We start from the raw sequence: 25,326 nt of genomic DNA, 5'->3' as shown, positions 1-25,326 counted from the left end.
CCCCGGCGACGCCCGCCCCGCCCCCACCCCGGGCCCGGTCCCTCCCCGCCGCTCACCTGACGTGGCCTTGCACATCTGGGGCATCCTGGTGACCCTGCTGTGCGCCACGAAGGTGCTCTGGGAGGAGGTGCTGTACTGGGAGCCGCTGTCCGAGGAGGTGGAGCTGGTGTGCGACAGGCGGCTGTGCTCCTTGTGCGAGGCCGTGGAGCGCTGGTACCACTGGCGCAGCTCGTCCGAGACGGCGGCGCGGCCCGCGCCCTTGTCGTGGGCGCCCTCTCGGCCCAGCGACGGAGTCCGCAGGATCTGCGAGCGCGACGGCGTCAGGCGGCCCGCGTCGCCCTCGTCGCCACCGCGCCAGCTCTCCCTGAACAGGCCGCCCGCCGTGTACGAGTTGGAGGTCTTGAACTGCGCCTTGACGCTGTAGTGGCCCTCCTGGTCGCTCTCCAGGCTGCGCACCACCACGGGCGTGGCGCTGCCCTCGATGTACAGCGGGTACTCCTTGATGCGGTACTGCGAGCTCGGCTGGCTCTGGCTGTGCAGGTAGACGCCGTGCGCGCCGCCGCCGCCGCCGTGCGCGCCGCCGCCGCGCGCCGCCAGGTTGGGCATGCTGCCCGAGTTCGCCGCGCCCAGCGCGCCCGCCGCCCGCTGCCGCTGCCGCTGCCGCGCGCGCGCCTTCGACGGCGAGTCCTCGGCCAGCGTGGAGTAGTTGGCGTTCATCTGCGCCGGGTAGTAGTGCTCCGAGCTCGAGTGGCTGGTGCAGGAGGAGCAGTCGTCCATGGGGTCGGAGCCGTTGCTGCTACGAGTCCGTGGGGTGTAGAAGTCGGGGCTCCCCGTGTCGTTCTCCGAGCCCAGGAGCTTGCCCTGGGACTCCAAGCTAGAGCTCCGGTGCCTAAAGTGCAGGGCGAGGCTGTGCAGCCGCGTGGGGCTGAGGTCCACCGACCTGCGGGGGGGGGGGGGGGGGGGGGGGGGGGGGGGGGGGGGGGGGGGGGGGACGGATGGGGGCCCCAGGGGGGGTGGCGGGGAGCGGGCTCCGCCATCCTCGGACCCGGGACAGGGCACAATTGTCATTTGGTCAGAGCCGCCAGCGAACGCGCGTCTAGGAGACCGGGTAGAAGCAGGACTGCCCCAGGAGTCAGGGTGGTCCCTGCTGACGCCAGGTGAACACAGCGGCCGGAGGGGACCGCAGATGCCTGGAGGCCAGCTGGGCCTCGCCTGCGATGCCTGATTCCGAGTGGGCGTGGGACAGGAGCGGGCACCCACGGAAGAGCGTCCCCTGAAAAAATACGCCAGTAGCCTGGCTTTTTTTTTTTTTTAATGGGGAAAAGGGCTTCTATAGATACAAAGATCCAAGAGAATCCCTATTCTAGCATTATGTTAAATCAGATGAAATGCCCCCTTTTTGTAGCTCAAAAAAAAGTCCAACAGAGGGCACTTCACAGGGTTCAACCAAATACTATTATGAAACCCACAACATTGGATTTCCATTCCCCTGACACTCTAAAATGGAAGGTTGCTGGACCACAGAGCACTTAGAAATGACCCGTGCAAATACTTACCATATGACTACCTTGTCTACAACCCCGTCTTTTTTTGAGTCCACACTATAAACATCCATCTCTGCTGCTGGCGTGGACAATGCTATAGGACAGGTGTGGCATCCAGGGTGGTCCCACTGGCCAATACAGGAAGAGGTGAGTTCCCATTCTGACGGTCACTCAGGGTAGAACGTGAGGTCCCCGGTGAGGGGCCCTCCGAGACTCGGTCCTCAGTTTCTTCTCCGGTCCCACCCTCTCCATCACCGGCTCTGGTCATACTGGCCTCTTGGGAACATGCCAAGTGTGGGCCTGCCTCTGGGGCGTGGGCCCTGCTGTTCCCCGAGACAGCCTCAGAACCTGCTACCCCGTCCACTCAGCTCTCTGCTCAGATGTCACCTTATGAAAGAGAACTTCCCTGTCCTCTGATGCTCTTACTTCACACACAGTCTGTCTTTCCACTGTGTAGGGCTCCTCTCCTGTTCCTTTTTCTTCTTTGTGCTTATCACCACTTGACATCTTTCTTTCCTGTGACTCCCCACTGCTAAAATGTCACCCCACTGAGAGCTGGAGTGTGGTCTGTTTTGTTCACTGCTCTATCCCCTGTGGGGGTCCCTGGTACGTAAAGGCACTTGATAAAAATTTGTTGCATGAAAGAATGAAGGAGACGATCTTGCCTGGGGAGCTCAATCTTACCCTATGTAAATCCATCCTTTGAGCCACAGTCCTGGGCAATCAGTTTTTGATAAAATGGAATGATGGCTTTGGTTTTGCCTCATTTCAGAAAAAGAAGGTGGGATTCACAGCTTCGCTTTTGCCTGTTCTTTTTGCTTTTCAATGAATTTATAGGCTTGAGGCATTAAAAAGTCCAGGATAAACGAGGCATCAGTCAGAAGCTATGTGAAGGCTATAGAATAGAGGTCACCCGCATCTGTGCAACGCTGTTGTGTGTGCAGCATGCTTCCCCGCTAATCTGGCTAGCCCGTCCTGCCTCCATGTGGATTAGCAAAGCTCCCTCCATGGGGCGCCCAGCTGGCTCAGTCAGCAGGGCACGTGGCTCTTCCTTTCAGGGCTGCGAGTTCGAGCCCCACGTCTGGTGTAGAGATTGCTTAAATAAACAAACTTTAAACAAATCTTAAAAAAAAAAAAAAAAAAAAAAAAAAGGAAAGCTCCCTCATGCCCACTGCTTCCAGAAGCCCGGAGATTCTCCAGGCAACTCCTGGGCGCCCACTGGACGTAGCCACTGGGATAAGAACAGGTCTCATGGCTAACGTGGGCTGCCCGCTGCCTGCTGGGGTTTCATCCTGCTTTGCTTTAACAGGAACCTACCCCGCTGGTTCAGGCCTGACCCAAGTTCACCAATTCTCTGGGCCAGTTTGGGGCCAGCCATGCCAAGGCTCACAAAGGGAGGTCCACTCGAGGGAGGGAAGAGGCCCAAAGGCCTGGTACACTCACCTTGTGGAATGAACGTAGTGGGGACTCCGGACCCGGAGGTCTGGGGTGGACGGCATGCTGGACTGTGAGTTCCAGTGGGGCAGGCTGCGGATGGGGCTGTTCTGCAGGGAGCTGCTGCCCCCTCCAGCTTCGGCACAGCTCCCGGTACTGGGAAAGCGCTTGTGGGTGCTGCAAGCCAGAGGACACCAGGCTGGTCACCGCCAGACACAACTGTCCCTCTTCCCAGGGGGCCACCCAGCCGCGGACATCAGCCCTGGTGTCGGGAAAGCTTGCCCAGGACCGCCCCACCTCTCCCTTGGATTCCTACTGTGGTACTCAGCCGTCCCCCCCAGAAGTGGGTGGAGGGTCCCCATTCCCGATCCCCTCGGCAGTGTGAGACAAACACCCTCATCAGCCTTGTTCTGCGTAGTCCCTGCCCTCAGCCACAGTTTCTGGTTTCCAACCGACAGATATTTACCTGTCTGGATGGCCACTGGGAGCTCTAAAGGGCGTAATTAAAAGCAACGAGAAAAACAGAGAAACGGACCAAAAATGCCTTCCAAACATCCCTCTCTGCAATCTCAGCCCAGTAATGAGCTGATAAGGCACAGCTAGCAGGACAGCTGTCTGGCTCCAGATTCTTGGCGGAGGACGCTGCAGGGTTCTGAGCCACTCTGGGATTCTTACGAGTGGCCTCTCACTTGCGGTGCAGAGTAGTGCTGCCCCCGACTTGCTCGTTGACTCCCGTGTCATTGCACAACATCCTAGCCCTGTGCCGACACGCCCACTGTGAGCCCCAACCCCCTCTCCTTGTGCACGACCGAGCTGCACCTCGACAGGGTCAGCAGCAGAGGGCGCTGTGAGCGCAGCACGGCGGACCCGCCACCCCGGGAGGAAGGGCATCAGCCCAGATGCGATTCTGCAACTTGTGGATGCTATTTGGGACAGCCTTTGTTTTTTGGTTTTTGTGTCTTTTCTGTGGCCTCCCTGACCCGGCTCACCTGGAATGGCCGTGGGAGGAGCGTTTCTTGACCTTCTCGTAAGGCTCATCCAAAGAGGACTCGCTCCACATTTTGGGCTTTATAGGGGACTTGTCATAGTCGTTGCGGTGATAGTGCATCTGCCGGAGTCCCTCCAGGGACTGGGGAGGGGGGGGCCTGTTGTGTGACGGTGGCCGAGGAGGGAGTCCCTTGTGAGGAGACTGTAAGGGGGACAGTGTGCTGGTGACCTGAGAGTCTTCTGCGCAGAGATGGAGAGAGACGAACTGAGCAAGGGCCCCTCCCACCGGCCCAGACAGCCCCGCCCAGCCCCACCCACACCCACCCCTGCCAGGCTCAGTGAGAGCACCCCGCGGCTTTCCCACTTGCCCAGACAGGTCAAACCAGAACAAACCAAACCGACACTTCAAGCAGCACTCAGTGGGGAGAGGAGTTTCCCTTTGGATTAGCTACAGACCAAGGGAAGCCCGAATGCCATTAAAGACCCACAGCGCATGACGGCTTCATACCAAACAGCAGAATGGAGTCCTGATTATACTGTCAAGTTGTCTTTCCATGGACCCTAAGCGTCTAATTTGCTCTGGAGCAGTTTTAGCTCTGTGAGGGTTCTGTTTGGTTCACTTCTGCCACCTCAGTGCCCAGAATGATGGCACACAGCAGGGGCTCAATAGATACTTGTTAGAAGAAATGAAAGAAAGTATGCATGTTGAGTGTCATTATCTGTTGGTGGCTCTGGGTGCCCACCCTCTCTGCTTTCCTCAGATCTCTATTGTCTTTTAATATGTTCCTGGAGGTTTTCCTCTTGGACCTGCCTTTGGTTCCTCAGGAAGGAGATAGGCCACAGATATTAAACTCCATGGAAGATTATTCCTTGCCTTCAAGGGAGTCACGATCTATCCCGCCCGATGTGCTGAGGGGAATTCAGCAGTGGACGGGCAGTGAAGAGGAAGGGCCCGGGGCCACGTCCAGCCGGGGTGGCGGCCGGTGAGGGGGAGGAGGAGGGAGAGAGCGGGGAGCTCCTGGCAGGGGCTGGTGCAGCTGACCTGCTGTGCCCCCCAGAGGTGAGCTCACGGGGGGCCTTTGATTCCAGCTGAGGAATGGGGATTTGGTCTGAAAGCCATTAGAAGACTTAGCAACTTTGTAAGCATGGATGTGTCAGGATGAAAATCCTGTTTGAGAGCCAGTCAGCTGTCCGGGTTCAAAACGGGCAAGGCCGGGAGAGGGCCAAGGCAGGGGTGAAGGGAGAGCGAGACATCCAGTGTGTCCACCCCTCAGATCAGTGAAGGCAAGAGCCCCTAGACGGGGCCAGCCTGCAGCGGGAGTGGGGGTCCTGGTGAGGCAGTAATGCCCCTCAGGACACCAGGGGCTCCGGAGACTAACCGCCAACGAGGCGGCCACGTTAGCTCACAACCACAGGCTCCTTCCTCCCCAACTTCTCTCTCACAACGGACTCTCAGCAACCATCCGTGCTCCCTCCTTTGGAGAGACTGCAGTCCACAGAGGCCAGAACCAGGGCTGGACCTCCCATGCTCAGAACGCCTCTCCCTGCTCACCTGCAGCCTGGCCTCATCCCCACCCGTGTAAGGAAGCGGATAATAAAAATATTACAACCTGACTGCTAAGAGCAGGGCCAAGACCTCCGGGTAAATAACCTGTTAGCCTCTCCCCACATCAATAGCACTATTATTAGCCTCGCAATGATCATCATGGCTCTGCGCTGGGTAGACCGTTTTATATTTTCTGTCTGAATAGCCTCTTAGCACTGCCCACATGAGGTTTCCCTAAAGTGCAAAAAAAATTAACTGCCGCTTAATATATTTCCATATCATTAATGTCCTGGCCTTCCAAGTTTTGGCTTAAACCCACAGAACATTCTCAGAGATGGTCCCGTGCCTGGAATTCCTCCTTCGTGTGTGTGTGCTGGGGGGGGGGGGGGGGGGGGGGGGGGGTGGGGGGCGGCTGGGGGGTAGGTATGAGGGATTGGTTCTAAGAACTTTCCCAAGAAAATATCCTGATAACCTCTGGGTTTCCAGAGGTTAATGGAAAATAACAAGACAGTTTCAAGGCCTGACCAGCAATCTAAAGGGACATCTTCCCTTTCATCTTTACGATTTCTCAGGATGATGTGGAGGGCTGGTTTTCTTCTTGCCACCCCCAAGCTTTCCTAGTAGGCTTCCATCTTTGATTTGTGATCCAACCAAAGTCCACCTCTCTCCTCCAGAAATGATGAACAGTCAAAAGGCAACTGCACCCGGTGTTTAGATACAAAAGTGGTTTTGGCAAATACAACGCAGAACACCATTCACGGTCTATCACCTTAACCGCTACCTCTGGGCCACAGGAGATACTCAAGTTCCAACAGATATGAGTAGACCTTGAACCCACCCACTCCCAACCACTAGGGTGGAGTGCTGGGGACGAGGGACTCGTGGAGCACCCAGCTGCCACCTGGGCCCGGCTCCTGCCTTTCCACCAAGCTGTGCCCGACGACGCACCCTTTAATGCCCGTCTGATCTGGGCCCGAGGTCTGAAGCAGGAAACGAACAACCTACCATCCTCTAGCACAAGGGCATCTGAGAGGGAACTGTCTTCACTGGCAATATTTCCATCTGAGAAGACAAAAAGCAAAAGTCCATGAGTTTCGCCCATCCCTCAGACAAAGCCCAATCTGTAAAAATCCTGCATTTAAGACCATAATGTCCTCCTCCTTCTGATCAGAAAGATCGCATGAAACACAATCAAAATGCTGGCTGACATTTCTTTGGACAGTCCCGGGGGGGGGGGGGGGAGGGGTCACTGGCACAGCCCCCACACCTGACGCTTGCGCTGTGCCCCAGGGTCTCTGTCTGTGCTCTTGTTTCCCGGGACCTGGCAGTGCTGAGTAACTTGGTATCCAGGATAAAGGCCGCCTGGCCTGGTGAAGCCGCATCATTGTCCCGGCCCAATCTCAGGGCATGTTCCAACTGAACCAAAGGGAGTGAACTGCTCTTTATTCTACACACTCGAAACCAGGGTGAGGAACTTGGCTTTGCTCTTATGGCCATAAATGTCTTCTCCATAAACTTCTCAAGTCATTAGTAGTGAAAACAAGCTGCTAAGTACAGCTTCTCTCTCCAAGGTTTATTTTTATAGACACTAGTTAACCATGAGGATGCGCCCAAGAGGGAGCCAAATGATCCTCCCTCTTTAACATCTGGGGAAACTGAGGCCCGCCTAGGGAGGAGTGGTCTCTAGGCAGTTGGTCTGCTCTCCTGGCAAAAGGAGCCAAAGGTCCCAGGTCTGCAGTTCCACGTTTGGTGTTTTAGCTCTTGAAATAAAACACCAGGCTAAGGAACTACGGAGAACTGGAATTATTCCTCTAATTCGGGCGCAGCAGAAACATTATGTCAAGGATGCAGCAAAATAAAGAAGGTATATTCTTGAACAGTTAAAAAAAAAAAAAAGGCTGCAAACCTGGATGGGACCCTGTGTTGGGGGGACAGACACAGATTTGAACACAGACCCTAGCGGCAGGGCTCACAGAATAGCCCTCGCCGGGCAGGCTTGGGAAGTTGGCTCTTCCGTGGCCAGCCAGGGACAGGTGCCCCTCCCAGGCTTGGCTCTGGTGACCATGCTGGGTGCTCCCGCAGAGCCGCGACTCCCCGAGGGCCTTCAAGGGCCACAAAGATGTCCCCAAAGAGGCATCACACAGACAAGGGCTTGCTGCAGCTCTGTTCGGAAGTGGGCGACAAAAGGACAAAGTCTTGGCCAAGGACGATGGGGCACGATGGGGAAAAATGGTTATTCCAAATTTCCCAGAGGGGAAGGATTTGTTTATGGCCTCTCTCTTGTTCTCCTCAACTAGGGAGTCACTTTAATTGTATTGCTTGGTGGACTGTGAGCAACTACGGGGCAGAGAACCTTGAATTTGGCGTCTTGGGAGTTTCCAGTATAGGGTGGCTTCCCTAGTAAGCCCACATTCTAAGGTTGCACAATTATATTTTATATGTTATATATCACTTATACATATATAATATATATAATTGTGGTAAAATATACACAACATGAAATCTACCGTTTTAACCACTGTGAGCTGTATCCTTCAGCTGCATTAAGTCTATTCGCATTGTTTGTGCAACCATCATCTGTCTCCAGAACGTTTTCATTTTCCCAGACAAAAACCTGTACCCATCAAATACTAACTCCCCATTCCGCCTCCCCTGGCCCCTGGGAACCTCTATTCCACTTTTGGTCTTCCTAGAACAAAAGTGTTTTAAACGAGTAAATCATGAAAGAATACTTGACATATATTCTAAAGAGTTTGCTAAACATAGAAAAAAAGGATTGTAACCGTTGGAGGACTTGATGGTGTTGGTGGATTTGGGGATATTTCCTTCTAGTGTTTACCAAATAGAGTCACCCAGATTCCTAACCCCCGCTGACCTGAGCTCAGGGGTCTGGACAGCAGAGTGGGGCGGCCCCATCCTCCCCAGCTTCAGCTCTGGGACAGGAACCCTTGGAGCTGGTCTGTCTGAAGACAGAGGCTCTGAGGGGGTGCTGGCTTGCCGTGTACCCCGGCCACCCAGAGGTAGGGTGATCAGGTCCCTGAGGAGGTCAGAGCCTGGGCAACTCCAGCAAGGCTGACCTGGCACGGTGAGCTCAGCCCAGCTCCTGGTGAGGGCAGGGAAGAGCCTGTAGCTCAGGGCTGCAGGTCTCCCAAGGGGGCACTAAGTAGCGATCAGGACAGGTTGACTTGTATAATCTCCCTCCTCTGTGCACCTGAGCACCCTTTATTGCTCTCATTTGGTATCAGGCCTTATTAGCTTCGCTTTACAGATTAAAAAAAAAATAATAATAAGGCCCAGGGTAGTTAAAGGGCTTGCTCAGGTCCCGCAGGGAGCCAGCTTTGCACCCGCTCCCCGGCGTGGGCCTGGGTCGCGAGGCCCCACGGGGGGTGGGCTTAGCACTCACCGGCGATGATCAGCGAAGCCCTCTGCGTGGGTTTCTTCCCGGACTTAATGCGGTTCTCGTTGATGGCATTTTCAATCTCCTGCAGCTTCTTCAGTGCATTCAGATAAGAGGTTTTCCTTTGTTTCTTCAGTTTTTTGCTGACATTGGGGTCACTGGCGAGGCGGCGGGCAGCCTCCGTAATCTGGGATTGAATGGCGAACTCTCGTTCCAGGCGTTCCAGCTCGGCTTCCTGTGGGAGGGAGAGATGGGGCTTGCTGACACTTCGGGGACACTAAGCCAAGGGTTAAGGGAGGCACTGTCCTCCCTGCCCCCGCCCCCAGGCCAGCGCGCCCTACTCTTTGGGAGACTCTCCTACTAGGAAGCCAGCACTCCCAGTACCTAGCCCCAACCCTGCCTGGCCCCGCGATGGCCCCTTTCCCGAAATCTCTGCCCGCCAGGCCCTGGGCACTCCCACTTTTGAGACCCTTGGCCCGTTAGGGTCAGGAGACGAGTGTGGGTCACTACCCGGGCAGCATCTCCGAGAAGCAGAGCTTCCCAGCTGCAGGCCAGAGGCAGGGGGTCACTTGGCTTCATCTCCTTGGTCTCAAGGCTCACGAAGACCAGACCCTCGCGGAAATCAGAGCCTGTTTGGTTGGCGACTCCTTGCCATCTTGGGCTGAGGATGCACCATTACTTCCAGAGCGGGCTTCTATGAGTTTGCAGCAGGGAGCTCACATGGGCCCTCTGTCTCTCGTATTTTGAGCCCTTCGTGATGGGATGTACCCCGCCCTCAGGACCTCTTTCGGAAGCCCTTTCTATAAGCTCCTGCTGTCCTCACACCTGCCCACTGGCAGCCGTGCTGGGCAGCGAGGCACAGCCGGGAGGGCGGAGGAGCCCGGCCCCACTCCTGGGACTGCTTTAGGGCATTCTCTGTCCTCCCCTTGGGCACCTCCCTGCGGCCTCCACCCTTGCCTTTGGCCAGAAGGAGCAGATGGGTGGATGTGCCCTCAAACAGTTTCGGTGCCAGGAGAAATGTGGCTGTGGCCGTCGGGGCTGGGCGGGGTGAACGGGGACGGCCTGCAGGCTGCCCACCTCTTCAACAATCTGACAGGAACGGACCAAACCAGGAGGGAACCCATCACCGTGTTTGGGGGAACGGGCAGATCTTCCCGGTTACCGGCCGCATAAAAAAGACTTGCCTCTGGGCAGCACGTACCAGGCTGGGAGCCTCCATCGAGCCCAGCACCTTAGCCGGATTCATCTGTTTGAGCACCTTAAGCCAGAGGGGAGCAGGGACCAGGAAGGAGAGGGGAGCATGCAGATTACACAGAACTGCTTCGGAGATGATAAACTCCTTCCAGGTCCTTCGAACGGTGGTTGCGCTCGCTCTCCGGAGGGAGAGGAACGTGGGGGTGGATTCCCGCCCGGGGTCTTGAGACCAACAAGGCACCCGGGACGAAGGCTGGTCTGTGAGGCTTCAGTGCTAGAGGCAGCTGTTCTCGGGCAGTGAGGGGGGCCCTGGCCCGGGACCTGACCCGGCGTGGGAGCCCAGGACCAGCTCAAGCTCCCGGCACAGACACGCACAAGGCCGCCGGCCCTGGCTGTCCAAATGGCTGCCTGCGGTGTGGACCGGGAAGCCAAGTGCGTTCCCAGGAGAAACAGAGGCAGCGATGGAGTTGGGGGTGGGGAGCCCTTCCTTCCTACAGGCGCTCGGCACACGCTCGTGCCGACTCGGGGGTGCTTCCTGTCACCAACTCTGGACCAGGACATGCAGGGACAGGTAAGGGAGACGGGTGCACACGGACTTCTCGGGGATGGCGAGGCCTCGCTTACTGGGCAGTGGGAAGAAGCCGCTGGTGGGAAGGCACTCGGGGCTGTGGGCACTTGATAAGGTGGGGTCTGCTCTTCAAAGTTTAGTCCAGCTGTCTGTCCAGCAGAAGAGAGTGGAAGTTCCTCAGGCAATCCCGGAGACAGCCGGATTTGAAAAGTACTTGACCTGATGGTCTCCTAAATCCTAGCCCCGCTCACCCCTGCTTCTGCTGTCTCCTCTCTGCTCGCAGCAACCCATGCTCACTGAGCGCGAGGCAGGTGTCAGGTAGCAAGCTAAGTGCTTCCCCCACGCCAGCGCACGTAATCCCAGCAACCGCTCCGAGATGTAAGGATTATGAAGTTCCTCTTCCGGAAGAGGAAAACCGCAGAGCGTGACGTGTGGCTGAAGCCTCTGGTGAGTCCGCCTGTCCCCCGGGGCCCTGCGAGGGCCCATCTCAGACTGGTCCCCAGCTGTAGGCTGCAGGGCACGTGCGTCCCCCACCCCAAATTCACCCTCCCACCCACCCACGGCGGCTGTGACACAAGAACATCAGCTCCTCTCAATCCCTTTTGTGAGACTGTACATTTCAACATGGCCACAGCATTCCCCCACCCTTCCCCCTTGGCTTTGATTCCTGTTCTTGTAAGCCTTCTGGCCAAGAGCATTTTAATTAGTAACTTCATTCAGAATAAATCCAGGAAGACTTTTCCTGGACGTGACCTTGAGGCCTAAAGGTTTGCCTGGCCTCGAATCTCTCTTGATCTGAGGCTAGAGAGCTTGTTAACCAGATGGAGACCTAAGTGCCCGCACCTCCCCAGATCTGGACTCTCCTGCCCCAGCCCCCAGCCACATTTAGTGTCAAAGAGGACAAATGAGCAATGCTTCAGTGGCTCCTCCAAATGCAGACAAATGACATCGGGACAGCCCAGCATCTTGCTCATCCGCTGGCGGCAAAGTTAGCAGCAAGGTGAAGGGAAGGCCCCTGAGGGCAGGCCCTACGGTCCTTCCCCAGCCAGTGGCATCCTTGCGCCCACTGGCATGACCTGAGTTTCCTTTCTCCTTTGGTTGTTTCCTCCCACAAGAGGCTGGGCTCTGAGGAACAAAGAGCTGGAGGCATTAATAAGACAGGTACACCTCAGTGTCTCTGGGATGGTCTCCCAAGCTTCACTTAGTCACTTGTGACAGGCCTATCATGTTAGACAAACAACTTGCACAGAAATCAAAACGCCTACTCATGCAAGCTAACGAATCCTACCCAGGGGAGCCCCACACTGACTGAGCAGCCAACTTAAAAGGGAAAAGGGAAGATACTGGGGAGGAAAGGGGAAATGACCTTTGGCATTAGGGTAGAATGAAGACCTTGTTACAGAAAACCCGGACGCCCCAACACTTGGGACAAATATGGCTAAGGTGAGAGAATCCAACAACATCACGAAGGACACACCTCTCCTTTGGGCAGAATTTTCTGTTCATCCAGCTTGAAGGCTGTCCCGATTCTTCTTCGAACAATGGGTGGTTCCTCCCCTGGATCCAAGGGATACTCAACCGGCAGCTTGCCTGTCAGCTCCTGCATATGTGCAACAGCACGAGAACAGAAATCAGAAGAGGGCACGTGCTCGGTTTCTAGGACGCATGCGTGCTCATGCACGTGCTTCAAAGCATAGATTCAGTGCAGAGACCTGAAATTGTCACCTCTGGCGATACGTCTAAGGGCTCCTGAAATGCAATTTCATTTCTAAGATTTATTTGAGAGCGAGGGAGTGCATGCATGAGTTGGGGGAGGGGAGGAGAGGGAGAAGCAGGCTCCCGGCTGAGCAGGGAGCCCGACGTGGGACTCGATCCCAGGACCCTGGGATCACCACTTGAGCCGAAGGCAGACGCTTAACTGACTGAGCCACCCAGGCGCCCCTCATTTCTCTAAAAAAGTGTGAGAGCAGTCCTTTCTTTACAGAGCAGATGTGCTTCGAAAAGTTTCTCCCAAAGTAAATTTCTTTTGGGTAAATAAAATCACCATTGGCTTTCATCATAAAACCCGAATCTCACCCATTTGTTAATTTCCCAAGTGTTCCCCTGTGCCTGCTACATGCCCGGTGGGACCCCACAGCCAACACGAGAGCTCTGGTCTTTCCAGTTTCTGTGCTCTTTCTACTTCATCAAATATTCCCTCGCAAATATCTAAGTTCAAAATGTCCTTCAAGTGAGCGTTCTTAGGAGGAGTGGTATCTAAATAGCAAAGCCAGGAAAGGAGCATATTACATAAATTAGAAACTGAACATAAATAATAATTATTCCACTCAGGCTAGGTGCTCAAGGAGCAGACTGAGCTTAAAAAACATTACATGTATACAAATAAAGAGTTTCAGTAGAAACTGAAAAGATAATCCATTTTACTGACAAGGCCATTAAAAAAGATCTGTTGTGCATTGTCAGCTCTTAGAAATCTAATTGTGTGAACATGACGACAGTGAACTTCGTTGATGGATCACCACAGTGACTATGGCCCCAGCAGTCGCCGGTCTGTGGAGTGATTCTGGATTAGAACGAGGCTCCATATTAGGAGTCATGTCTGGAAATAAAGATCAAATTTGAGTCAGTGGCTAATCCACGTGGTGGAGCCAAGGCATCAAGTTCACAGAGTCACTTCCAGGGGCAGGAGGCATGTGGGAGAGCCATGGGCAAAGCCCAGCCCTGGGTTTCCAGGCCCCAGTCAATGCCTACAGGGCCACTCCGACACGGAAGAGCTCCCTGTCCGTCTGCACAAATACCTTCTGTGCCGGGCAGCCCAGGGCAAGTGTGCAATGGGTGAAGAAGCCCCAAACACCGGACTCGAGGTGTTCACTCACCTTCTAATAGGAGGAGGGATCTGGCCTTTCCCCACTGCTGTGTCTGTGCACACTGGAGTGTTTGTGGGATGGGTCCATACACTGCGTGTGTGTGTGTGTGTGTGTGTGTGCACAAGTGTCCACAAGGCTGTGTATGTGTATGCATTGGTGTGTGCATGCATGCACTGGGTGTGAGATGGGTGTATGTGTGTGCGCTGGGGTGGGTCCATACACTGCGCGCGCGTGTGTGTGTGTGCACAACTGTGCAACAGGCTGTGTATGTGTATGCATTGGTGTGTGTGTGCATGCATGCACTGGGTGTGAGACTAGGGTGTATGTGTGTGCACTTGGGTGGGTGTACGGGTAGGGTATCTGTGCACTGAGGTGTGTGTAAGTGCAACAGGGTGTGTGTACTGGGGTATATGTGTACATACACTGGGCAGTGTGTGTATATGTGTGTGTGGTGTGTGTGTGAGTGTGAGACTAGGCTGTGTGTGTGCATGCACTGGGGTGTGCATATGTGCATGTGTGTGTGTGAGAGAGCGCAACTGGCATGCACAAACACACCCACCGCTCACTCTCCTGAGCCTCTCTTGTTCTGTGTTCAGGCCACCAGGAAATGAACTCTTGGGCTTTTCACTCCCTAGGGTAAGCATTTCAGAACATAATGGCCAACTATTGAGTATGAAATGCTCTGCAATTTTCTTCACTGTTTTTTTAAAAAATGTGGTTCAAATGTCTCCAGAGTAGTTATGTGTTTATTCTGCAACATTTTTATCTACTGCCCTAGAAGCCGGTCTATAAATAACACAACACACTGAGGATTTTATATTGTTAAGACTTTTCCTTTCTACTTTGAGACTTACAAAAAGGAGGGGACCATTGATTTATAACTCTAAAGTGTCTGTGGTTTTGAAACCGACTGCTTTAAAAACACGAGGCTCCTGATTTTCCACCATCCGCTGGAAGGTCCTGGAGTCAAGCCCTTGATTCTCCATATTTAATCCGACTGCACATGTAAGAGGCGCAGGGGGAAGGAGCACTCTCACGCGCTCTTGCCTTGAGGAGGGGCCGCTTGCTCCCTTCTGTTCTGATACTGCTTACATCCAGCCACACGCTCAGCTCACTCCCCAGCGGACAAACAGCACTTCTCCATACTGAGCTGAGGATGCAGGGTGTGACCCAGAGAAAGAACGCAACACTTACTGAGACACTTACTGAGAAAGTTGTCCCACCCCTTCACTCCGGGGGCGTCAGGAGCTGGGCTGAGCAAGCACAGAAGCCATCTGCCCCCAGGGCCCCTTTCCCCAGAGAGGCGCCTCCTTCCACTCAAGTTCTGTTTTCTGGTGTCTGACACCCTAAGAAGTGGGAACTTTGTTTTCCTTATTTTGCTTTTATTTCAAGAGAGACAGGGAGGCCTTTATAATGCATGCTAACCCTGCCTTGACATGGTCCTCCAACCTTCTGATGCAGATTCCCTGCTGGGTTTAGGGACATTTCCTTTATTAAAAACAAAACAAGGCTTTACAAATTATTAAATGCAGACACCCAAGCCCATATTTTTTCAATGCTTTCAGCATATTCCCTATGAAAAGGTGACTAATATTGAGAGTATCTCAGAGCACATCTCCCGGCCAGGCCAGCTGCTTTCCAAAGCTTTGCAGTGGAGTGGACTAATGCTCAAGTGGGTCTGCTTTGTGCGGGCTCCGGTTTAAATCAACCCAGAGCCTAATATTAAGCCAAGTTGAAATGTAATGTGATCTAATTCTATAGCCCCTTGTTTCATTCTTCCTGGGGCAAGGCCTGGGATTTGGGGGGAGGGGATTACACACTTCAACTCCGCTCAGGAACCTCTTTTGCTTCCCAGTCTGAACTGTTGACCTGCAGAGCTCTCTGTAACGTTATGCAGAGCATAGCTGCTCTCCCAAGGGCCCCCACCCCATCGTGTCCGTGTGCAAGCACATGCTCATGCGTGTGCGTACATCCCCCCAGTCACCTGTCTTGCATTAATAAATCAACTTTTCAAACATGCTAACAGTCATGGAATGAAGATAGAAGTGGATGTTCCAGAACATACAGACAGTGGCAGGCCACAGGGTCTAAATCCCAAGGCAACACGAGACCAGTGTATACATGGGCTGGAAGAAGCCTTGCTTTGCGTAAAATTTAAAAATATCACTAGGCTGAGACTTCATTTAAAAAAAAAAAAAGCGAAGCACTAGATCATGAGTTTTAAAGGGCATTATATATCAAGCAAAATCTTGGTTTCCTTGTTGATCCCCACTGAGGCTTCTCCAGAGGATTTCCAAAGACCAATCCATGTGAAATATCCTCAAGATATCCTCAAGAGAAACAAAAGCCACCATGACAATAAACTTGGGCACAAATTTTAGGAAGATGGTGGCAAGCCAGTATTTCCAAGGAGGTAACAACACAGGAGGAGACGCTTCATAAACTATGGTGCACCGCGCACATGGAAGGGACTGCCAATTACACTAGTCATTTGGTCTCCAGTGGGGCCGCACCGAGGATTCGGGCAGAGCCGCTCCACCTGCTGTTCCCGTGTTTCATGAAGGTCCACCCCTATGTTAATGACAGGGCCATAAGACGGGTTGGGAGTCCCACATTCGTGCTTCAGAAGCCGTTCTGCCTCCTGCTGATGTGCTCTGTGTGATCCCCACCTTTGCTTTTTGTAACTATGTGAAGACAGAGGAACACACACACACACACACACACACACACACACACACACACACACGAAATGTGAACTACTTACAGCTTCTCGAAGACAGAGTTTCTTCAGTTCCTCTAGGCGCTGGCGGAGCGTTTCCTCCAGCGCTTCCTGCCTGGATTTCAAGGCGGCCAGCATGTCTTTCTTGGCCGACTGAGAGCTATCGGATTCCTGAGAACCTGTCAATAAACAGTGGGGTTACTCGAGCAGCGGACAGGGGATGGACACACATCCGGAAGTGGCATCGACCCAGGAGTCAGGGGAGGGGACACAAAGCAAGGTGCTGCAGAGTCCCAGGCAAGAGGAGCGCATTCTTGGCACTTAGTGGAATTTATAGCTACTCAGAGGACTGGCAGGAAAATTGACATGCCTGAAAAAGAAGTTTCTCTTTCCCGATTATCTGAAGGTACGCGGCATACCTGTTTGACTTGCACTAGCGCATCTTAATAGGCTTTACGCAATGAAGGGGAAAGGTAAAATTCAGGCCAGTAATTTTAATATAAATATAAAAATACAAATAATTTTTTTCAAGAATGCTTATTTTTGGCTTAGTTCAAAGATGATGCATGTTTGTCATAAAAATTTTGAGAATGGAGACCTGTATAAAAATAGTCGATAAATAAGTCCCCCAGAGATAACCACTGCTATGTATTTTCTTTTGATCTTTTTATGTAAGCACATATATTTTAAAATAAAATTTGATTTTCATTATATATATCTTTTTTAACTTAATACTCTATCATGAGCAAATTCCCTCCTGATGAAAGTTATACATATTTTACCACTCAGGGGGGAAATATCTGCATGATGATTCAAGCAGCAGACTGCTAGATATGAAATCTTGGTGGAAGGCAAACTGTGCACCAAACGCAAAAGGAAAATATGCTAGAATGCCAACTGGAGGAATTTAGGTTGGATCAAAAGAACACTTTCCGGGCTGCAGCGTTTGGATCCTGAAGTGGGTTTCCAGCAGTGAAGCTGTTATACATGTTTACCCTGATGGGTTCTGACAAGGCCCACTGATGCCTTGGGAAAGGAGAAGCTGATTATTACTTTGCTTCTCATACCCACGGAAGTGGACGGGTGTTACTGGGTGTGCATTCAAGGGGTTTGGATGATGATGCCACTTACAACAGCATCAAAGAACACCAAATACCTAGGGATAAATCTAGAGAAAGATGTTTACGATCTCTACAGTGAAAACTATAATACCCTGCTGAGAAACATTAAAAAACCCTAAAAAAAATAGGTATACCATGGTCATGGATAGGAAGCTTGATGCTGTAGAGGTGTCCATTCTCCAGGAATTAAACAAGAGAATTGTTGCAATCCCAGGAAAAATTCCAGTGGGATTTTTTTTGGGAGAGGCAGGTAGGAACTGTATTTCCATATGAAACCTTTTGGGACAAGTCAGTGATCAGATGACAGACTTGAGAACAATGCAGTCAGAATTGCCAGACTCAAATGTTCTGTCTCTTCCAATGGTGAAGAAAGCATCCTAGAATCCTCAGATAGGCTAGAAAGGTCTTCAATGCCTTTGCATCAAAAGGCTCTGCTATACTCAAATCATCCCCCTAAATACACTATTCTTCTCTCTTAGTCTTTGAGCAGTCTCTTACCACGCAACTAGGTTCCTAGAACCCTAATACTCAATAAGTCTCAATGGCTATGTACATTTTGACTCCAGCTTGGGCTTTTTACTTTTTCTCCCCCAGACCATCTTAGCTGGAAATAGAGAATATCTATCACTGCAGGAATGTGCCATTTTTATGCCTTCACAGTAGCTAATAAATATTACCTTGAACAAACACACACATAAATGTCATCAGTCATACTCCTGGATGCTATTTGATTAAGCTGCAGCTCATCTTGGTAAAGAAATCTAGTACCTGTGAGTACCTATAAGTTATAGAGCCTGCCTTCCAAACTTTTATTAATTTTTGTAGCTCTTCCCTGGATTTTGTCATGCTCAGTTGCAGGACTCCAACTTCAATAGCAAACCGAAACAAAAGCTTGAATCTTACTAAGGCTCCCATCACCTCATGGTTATCAGACATGAAGCCCGCATGCAACACATCAATGGACAATACTGCAGGCCCCCCTCCTGATATGGCTCAGATTTCCCACCTCTGTAAGTCAATTACCCTGTGCCTATCAGTCCTCAACCATCTCTAGTTTACACCCATCCAAGGTCCCACAGCTCAATCACTGTGCATCTTAATCTGGTTCTCTGAGCCACAGTCACCAATCAAAATGGCAGACACAAAAACACTTAATGGGGTTGTCTCTGTTCCATCATCTAAAGCGTTAATAACAATGTGACATAATGTGGAGAAGTCAGACTTTAGGTCTAAAAAACAGGCCTGGAGAAAACTGGACCCAAGAAGATCAAAGGATTTCTAGCTCAAGTGAAAAATTCATTGCTTTCCCTTTCACCCCTGCCTAACCTCTCAATAGGAAATGGTGATCTATTAAGTCTAAGGATTCACTATGTTCAAGAATGGCAGAAATCACAAGAACATTCAACTCCAGGAGGCAAAGCACAACATTTTCGGATGATCTGGTCTCTAAGCTTTGGTGTTGAATTACAGGGCTCATTAGTTCTACTTTAAGTATTATTATTTATAATAATTAGTCTAAATACCAAACCCACATAAGACAGAGTGGATGGCTCAAGAAGCCCTTTTTGTATCTGAAACCATGAATACTGGCGGGCTCTGGTTCATATCTCTATTCTGGAAATTGCCTCATGAGGAATGTAGTGCTGGGTACCAAGTTAAATTTTTACCAAGTAACTGAGCTGGCCTGGCCTGGCCACGCAGATGTTTTTTTAGTGGTAACTGGATGGCGAGCAGAGGTCAAACAGACCTGGTTTTGAAGCACTCTACACCACTCACTAGTTGTGTGACCTTGGGCACATGACCTGCCCTCCTTAATCTGGTCCTAAAGACTAAATGAGATAATGCACATACAACACTTATCACAGTGCCTGGAACAGATCCTCAGATCCAGGGTAGATTTAATAGGAGTGAAACACACACAGAGCAGAATTAGAAAGAAAGAAACCATTGATGCTACCCCTCCTTGTTGCTGAAGAAAAGACCTCACTATGCAATTCTGCACACAAAGGCAGTATTTTCAAACTCTTTCTTGAATGCCTGAGTTTGCAGTTATGCTTTTGGAGCTGCTGTGCATGAGGATGAGAACAGGGTCATGGAGATTCAGTGATTCAGGGGCCCCCCTCCATGCTCCTCAAGCTAGGGCAGCTCTACCTTCACCTGTTTATACATTTGAAACACTGCATTTGAAAAGAGGTTCCCAGTGCCTTTGTTTCTTAAAAGGAAATCCAGGGCACTGGGGGAAGGGTTCTCAGTCTGGGGGGCTGTTCCCTGCAACCAGGCAAACATGGCGACCACAAGAAGAGGTGACTGAGTGTGATGCCCAGGCAGCTTCCTATTGCCTCCACGGGTGCCCTCAGGCATCCCTGGACCATCATGGCGGACACATACAAGGGAGGCCAGCAAGCACCCTGGAATCAGGAGGCACTGATTCACTGCTACTCTCAGCTGACCAAGGGGGACTCCAGGAAGAAACCCAATCAGGGAAGGGCCTCAGGTCAATAGGAGTCTCACAAACTAAAGATGTGTGAATAAGAAATGATGCAGGATGGAGAAATCATTTCCCATCAGCACCTGGACTTGGTGAAAAGGAAGTAAGTTCTCTGTTGCTCTGGTTTATCCATTTCTGATTATTTGAACACATGTGGGCCTTGGCACACACAAGACCATGCTGAGGTTGTAAGTTTCACCTCTTGGAAATCAAAAAAAGATGTCAATCTGCTACCTTTGAGAAGAGCAGTGATGGACAGGGAAGGGGCCTGGGGTTCCATCATATATCTGCTATTGACTGATGTAAGCCCTTCCTTCGGTCATTGAACTCTTGGAGCCATGATGTCCCCATCCAGAAAATGACCAATTAACCAACCTCCAAGGTGCTCCTGAACTTGGAGACTGTATTGCTCAATAAGCAGCTTGCGAAGGTAGCTCCCTCTTGGCTCCAGCAATCCTTGCTGCAAACACTACAACTGTTACATAACGGTGTCAACTTCCCTCTTCTTTACCATTCTCGCTTCCAGAAAAGACAAGCACTCTGCCGACTCTGGTCCTACCCCCAGTTACTGGGGGAGTTTCCCTGGAACGGGAAGGGAATGTCCAATTATCAAGCAGGGCTGAAAGGATTTACCCCTCCATCTCATCAAGAGACCAAAGCACATGGGCCTAAGTCTGGATGCTAAAAAAGAGGTTAATCTGAGTTGTCTTTGGGATTAATGAGGCAGGAAGACGGATGGAACCTCTCTGCTGCAGAGAGAAGAGCAAAACTGCAAAAACAGTAGCCAAGTGCTACTTGGAAAGGGCTGTCCACACGTGACAGATTCGTGCAGGAGCCAAAGAGAAAACAGAGGTGATGTGAGCATTTTTGAAAGATATAATTGTTGTTCAAAGTTTTAAAGCAGCACCCCATTTACAGAAGGAGTGAAGTGAATATTCTTTGGAAAACACACAGGCCCAGAACCTCCTGAGGCAGAAGTCTCCAAGCCAGTGAGTGGTTCGGAGTCTGCAGGTCTGGGCTTGTGTCCCAGCTCCGCGATGCGCCAGCTGCAGGGACTTGGCAACAGGGCACCACCCCCCTCAGCCTCGGATTCCTCCCCCTACAGTACAAGAATGAACCCATGATTTCTTCAGAAGTTGGGGAGATGATGCCACAGAGATGCCCGAAGAGAATCAGAGCCTAGTAAGTACTATGTGGACATCAGTAGTTTTTGTATTAAATGGTGTGCCTGGCCTTTAGGGGCAGTTAGCACCCCAATTCCAGGGAGCCCCGTAATGTAAAAAGACGTGTTAGTGGGCAGGCAAGATGCGGGCAGGCTGGTGGAAGGCACTGACCACCAAGGCCCTGTGCCCTCAGGACGCTCGGGAGAAAACGGAGAGGGAGGGGGTTGTCCCAGACTCCTGACAGGAGCTGCCACATCACAGTTCACGTCATCTTCACGAAAACATTGCCCTGTTTTCACAGAAGACATCCCTGGGACATCAGGGAGGCAGAGCTGGGATTCCAGCTGGGCGGCTCTGTCTGGTCTGCTTTGCACCCAGAATGGAAAGGGCACGGGAGCTGGAACTTTCTGTCTCAGTCACTGCTGGGTGGCCACAGTAAAAAACCATGCTGCGTGCAATCGTATCTGCCTTTCATGCCTGGACTCTTTCCACATCCCGAGTGGATTGCAGTGTAATGCAGGCCGAGGGAAGGAGAAGGAGCCGAGGGGTTCCTCAGATGAACCAATGAAGACCAAGTCCTTGTGAGCAAGGTGGGGTGGAGGGCACAGGTAACCAGATGTGGGCCCAGCCCTGAGAGAGCCTGGTGCAGGTGGGGGACGGGGGACATGCAAAGCTGCCTGCCAGGAAGAGGTGGGAGATGAGCGATGCCACCTGAATGAGAGAGGGAACAGCATACGGGAGGGACCCCTCACCTGGGGGCCAACGAGGTAATTCACCTGGAGAGCTGATGGTCCCCTCCAGGCCGAGCAGCTGAGGTGCCCCCCCCCCCCCGTGTTTCTCACTGCCAGGAGGCAGCGCGTCACATTAGCACTCTAGGAAACCTTCCCGGTTATTGCTCAGTAACCATCTGTTTGCCTGACACCAGGTTGAAAATACCATCTTTTGGTTTTGGTGATTTTATGATGTTTCAATCTGAATCCAAAGAATTTTCTAGAAATAGGTCACTAATAATTTAGCAATTAATTTAGGAGGGGGGAAGAGGAAAAACACCTGACCTCAAAGAAGACAATTCCTATCCATCCAGGCACAGCCAGAGAGTTTCTGACCGATGTGTTCAATAGTCTGAAAAAGTCACTTTCAGTGCCTACCTGGACATCTTCTGAGAGAACTACTGATCCTATGGTACGGATGCTGTAGAGGCTACTGGCAGAGATATGGTGAAAACCTGCCTGGCTACCTCCGAGAAAAAGCCTCCATGACTTTCTTACTTCCCAGCTGGGGAACTCCACACTTCAGCCCGTGGGCAGCCGGTTGCTGGGGGCAGGATGTGGGTGGGTGGGGGCGTTGCGGGGGACAGCAGCTCCCCTCCAGCTGGCAAACACATGGAAGGATATCCTCATTCAGCTGTGATGGAGAATTTGCTCCAATCTTTCCAAAGACCCTCGGCCACTCAGCACCGGATATGAACACGCATCCTATGAAGAGCATGTTGTCAGGAACTGTGGCTCATCTGTTTTTACACAGATGCCATACTGGTGACTAGCCCGCTGATCTCAGAAGACAGAAGGGGTGCTTCCCTCTTTGAAAAGAGGGGAAATTTGAAACAAACAGTACCCCAAAGAAGAAAGAAATCTGTTGTCCTGAAAGTAAGGGAAGGAAATGACTATCTGTTTCAGCCTTCAGGGGGAAAAAAAAAAGAAGAGGAGGAAGAAGAAGCAGCAGCACATTCCCAGCAGATCTGTAAAAGCTGTAAGGAAAGTTTTGGCAGACACCTCAGGAATAAATAGGAGGGAAAGGTTTGAACTCTTCCTTATGACGAAGAGATACTTATTTCCCTTACAAATCCTCAATGATGAGTTCCTTACATAAAAGATGTCCTAAGAGACCCCGCAAAATAAGGTCACAAGGCCGATTTTGAGATAAATGTATGATCTCTGGAGACCGTCTCCGAGAATTAAATGTGATTTTTAACATGAAAAAAAAAAACCACGTGCTTGGACGACTCCTCGTCAGGCTCAGAAATTATAAAAATAAAGTAGTTCACTTCAAAGAGTAGTGAAGTGAAAGCTCTGTGGAAAAGCAGCACCTCTGACAGAAACTAGGCATTTCTGGAACAGCCTCACTGTGTGGTTGTTTCCTTGCCCAGCAGCACTTTCGCCCATGGGTGAAGTGGACAAATATAGTTGGGGGGAAAGGGACTGAACAGTTGCTTATAAAAATTCACAGCAGCATCTAGTAAAAATATACTAAGTACGATCTCTAGTTGAAACTACTGTTTATGAGTAACTTGTATGATTTCCCTTTCCTATATTGTGGAAGGAGGGGGCTTACCTTTCTAGCTCCCAGCCTCTGTTAGTTCCCTTGCAACATCGGGAGGGCTGGCCCAAATGGGAACAGAGCCGTGCCTAGCAGAGGTCACAGTGATACTTATTTTTCAAAGTTTAAAATCTCACCGTTGGAGAGGCGTTCACTTAGGTTATCCATGGTTATTCTGTGCTGGTTCTGTATCAGCCAGAGTTATTCCTTCAGCACTAACACCCAAGGGCAGAAATGTATCACTATAAATGACTTAATGAGGCTCCCCCCACCCACCCAATATGCTATCAGAAAGGGAAACCGTTCTCCCTTCTCCGTCTCGATGCTGGCGCATCCCTACTCCAGCAAGCCCAGAGATAGCCATTCCACAGAAGGGGAGCTCTCAGCCCCCCCTAGTCATGCAGTCCAGCAGGAGCATGGCCTGCCAGAGCCTGCAGGGCTGTGCCTGCCTGCAGAGCACAGCGGTTATGAGCAAAGTTAAAGCCCCTGGAATCCTGCTCACCCCTAGACCCAAAAGCAGAGGGGCCAGGGAGCTGGTAATAGAGACCTTTAAGAGGCTGGAGAGAGACACAGGGAGAGGAGAGAGTGAGGGCAAGAAAGAAAGGAAGAAGACAAAAGGACCCAAATAAACCAAAAGACAATGTGATTTGTGGCAGCGCGAGGCAGTGCGTTCTGAGCTGAATATAGCCATGACCGTAAAGTTGGCTGATGCCAATCAGATCACCTCTCTGTAGGGAGCGAGGTCAGATCCTGGCATCCTCATTGTTATATTAGTTATTAATAAACTTCCTAACAATGAAAGGAAGTACCAGCCCTCAGAGAAGGGGAATGTGTAAAAGGGTGAGTAATGAATGCAGACAGATCCCAGGCGGTGTGAGGGTCCAGGTCGGCACATGTTTCCCCCAGAACGGAAAGTGTCGATCACACACGCACGATCACACACGCACACAGGCACGATCACACACCGCAGGTGTGTGTGTGTGTGTGTGTTTTAAACCAAAGATCCCTCGCCACATTCTTCACAATCCTGTTCACAATGATGACTCAACTGCCATTTTGTTAATCACATAGCCTATTTATAGACACAACATGGCCCTTTGTTTTGTAGTAAATGGGTGGCGGGGGCCGGCAGCAGTCCCATGGTTTCATCCCTCTTAGAGAGGACACACAGTACCATGTATTTATTTATTTATTTTTTGGTCTGGGAGGCTCCTGTGACAAGCCACAGGGGCCTCAGAACACTGTTGTTTCCTAAGTAAGTTTCCACCATTTTCTTTAAATAGGCGGAGAGCTAAACCATGTCCCGCTTGGCCCCCTGTGCTCCCACGGGCATCAGCCCTGCTCCACGACGGCGAAGCCTTCAAACAATGCTCAGGACAGCCCTAAGCTGCCTCCCACTTTCACATGAGCTACGGAGAGGCCGTGCACGGCCTGCTACCAGGACAAGCGCCGTTGCTGGTTTGGTTTTTGTTTTGTGACTACATTTTTTCCTCCTCTCCCACCTTTTTTTTTTTTTTTGAGATTTCAAGAGATGGGGGAAGGGAAGAGAGGTGCAAACCCTTGGAAGTCCCACAAAAAAAGATTTTGGATTTTTTTTTTTTTTTAACTTGGAGGAGAACATCAACACTGAATGGTTTGAATTCATAGGTGTCCTCTCTGCCTCTGTCTGAACTTCCCCAAATTTGTTACCTGAAGCACAGATGACCCAGAGACACAAGAGGGGTGTGGACAAATTGGGAGGAACCGGGCAGGCTCTCGCAGGATGGAGTAGAGAGGGCCCTGCTTCCTCCCCCTGCAGCAGTCAGCGGGTTCAAGGGGCACCCAGCCAGGCAGAGCTTGTGAGGAGGTCCACACAGCACCAGGCTTGTGGAGGGCAGGGTGTGTGGCTCTGCCGGCCTGCCTTGGCACCTGAGCTGCCTCGACGTCCCTTCTTCCAGGGGATTCTGGGAAGACCACACCATCTCTCAGCTGATGTGTTCTGG

The 25,326-nt window shown here is 51.5% G+C and overlaps 1 protein-coding gene across 7 annotated transcripts in view; it reads right to left on the bottom strand.

Moving 5' to 3' along the window:
- FRMD4A (FERM domain containing 4A) overlaps positions 1-25,326 on the bottom strand; it is a 595,336-nt gene that overhangs the window by 20,237 nt on the left and 549,773 nt on the right. For all 7 annotated transcript variants that reach the window (XM_073879886.1, XM_073879884.1, XM_073879883.1 and 4 more), the window contains 7 exons: positions 16,302-16,435; positions 12,148-12,270; positions 8,915-9,143; positions 6,517-6,573; positions 3,968-4,205; positions 2,988-3,155; positions 57-940 (listed from right to left, as the gene is read on the bottom strand). In XM_073879886.1, coding sequence (XP_073735987.1) covers positions 57-940; positions 2,988-3,155; positions 3,968-4,205; positions 6,517-6,573; positions 8,915-9,143; positions 12,148-12,270; positions 16,302-16,435 — 1,833 coding nt within the window. The remainder of the gene's footprint in view (positions 1-56; positions 941-2,987; positions 3,156-3,967; positions 4,206-6,516; positions 6,574-8,914; positions 9,144-12,147; positions 12,271-16,301; positions 16,436-25,326) is intronic.

Source organism: Callorhinus ursinus, unplaced genomic scaffold, assembly GCF_003265705.2.
Source record: "Callorhinus ursinus isolate GAN/ISIS: 27379988/994484 unplaced genomic scaffold, GSC_fseal_2.0 scaffold36, whole genome shotgun sequence".
Lineage (NCBI taxonomy): Eukaryota > Metazoa > Chordata > Mammalia > Carnivora > Otariidae > Callorhinus > Callorhinus ursinus.
Note: the sequence above shows the minus strand (reverse complement) of the source record. Positions and strands in the feature narration are given on the sequence as shown.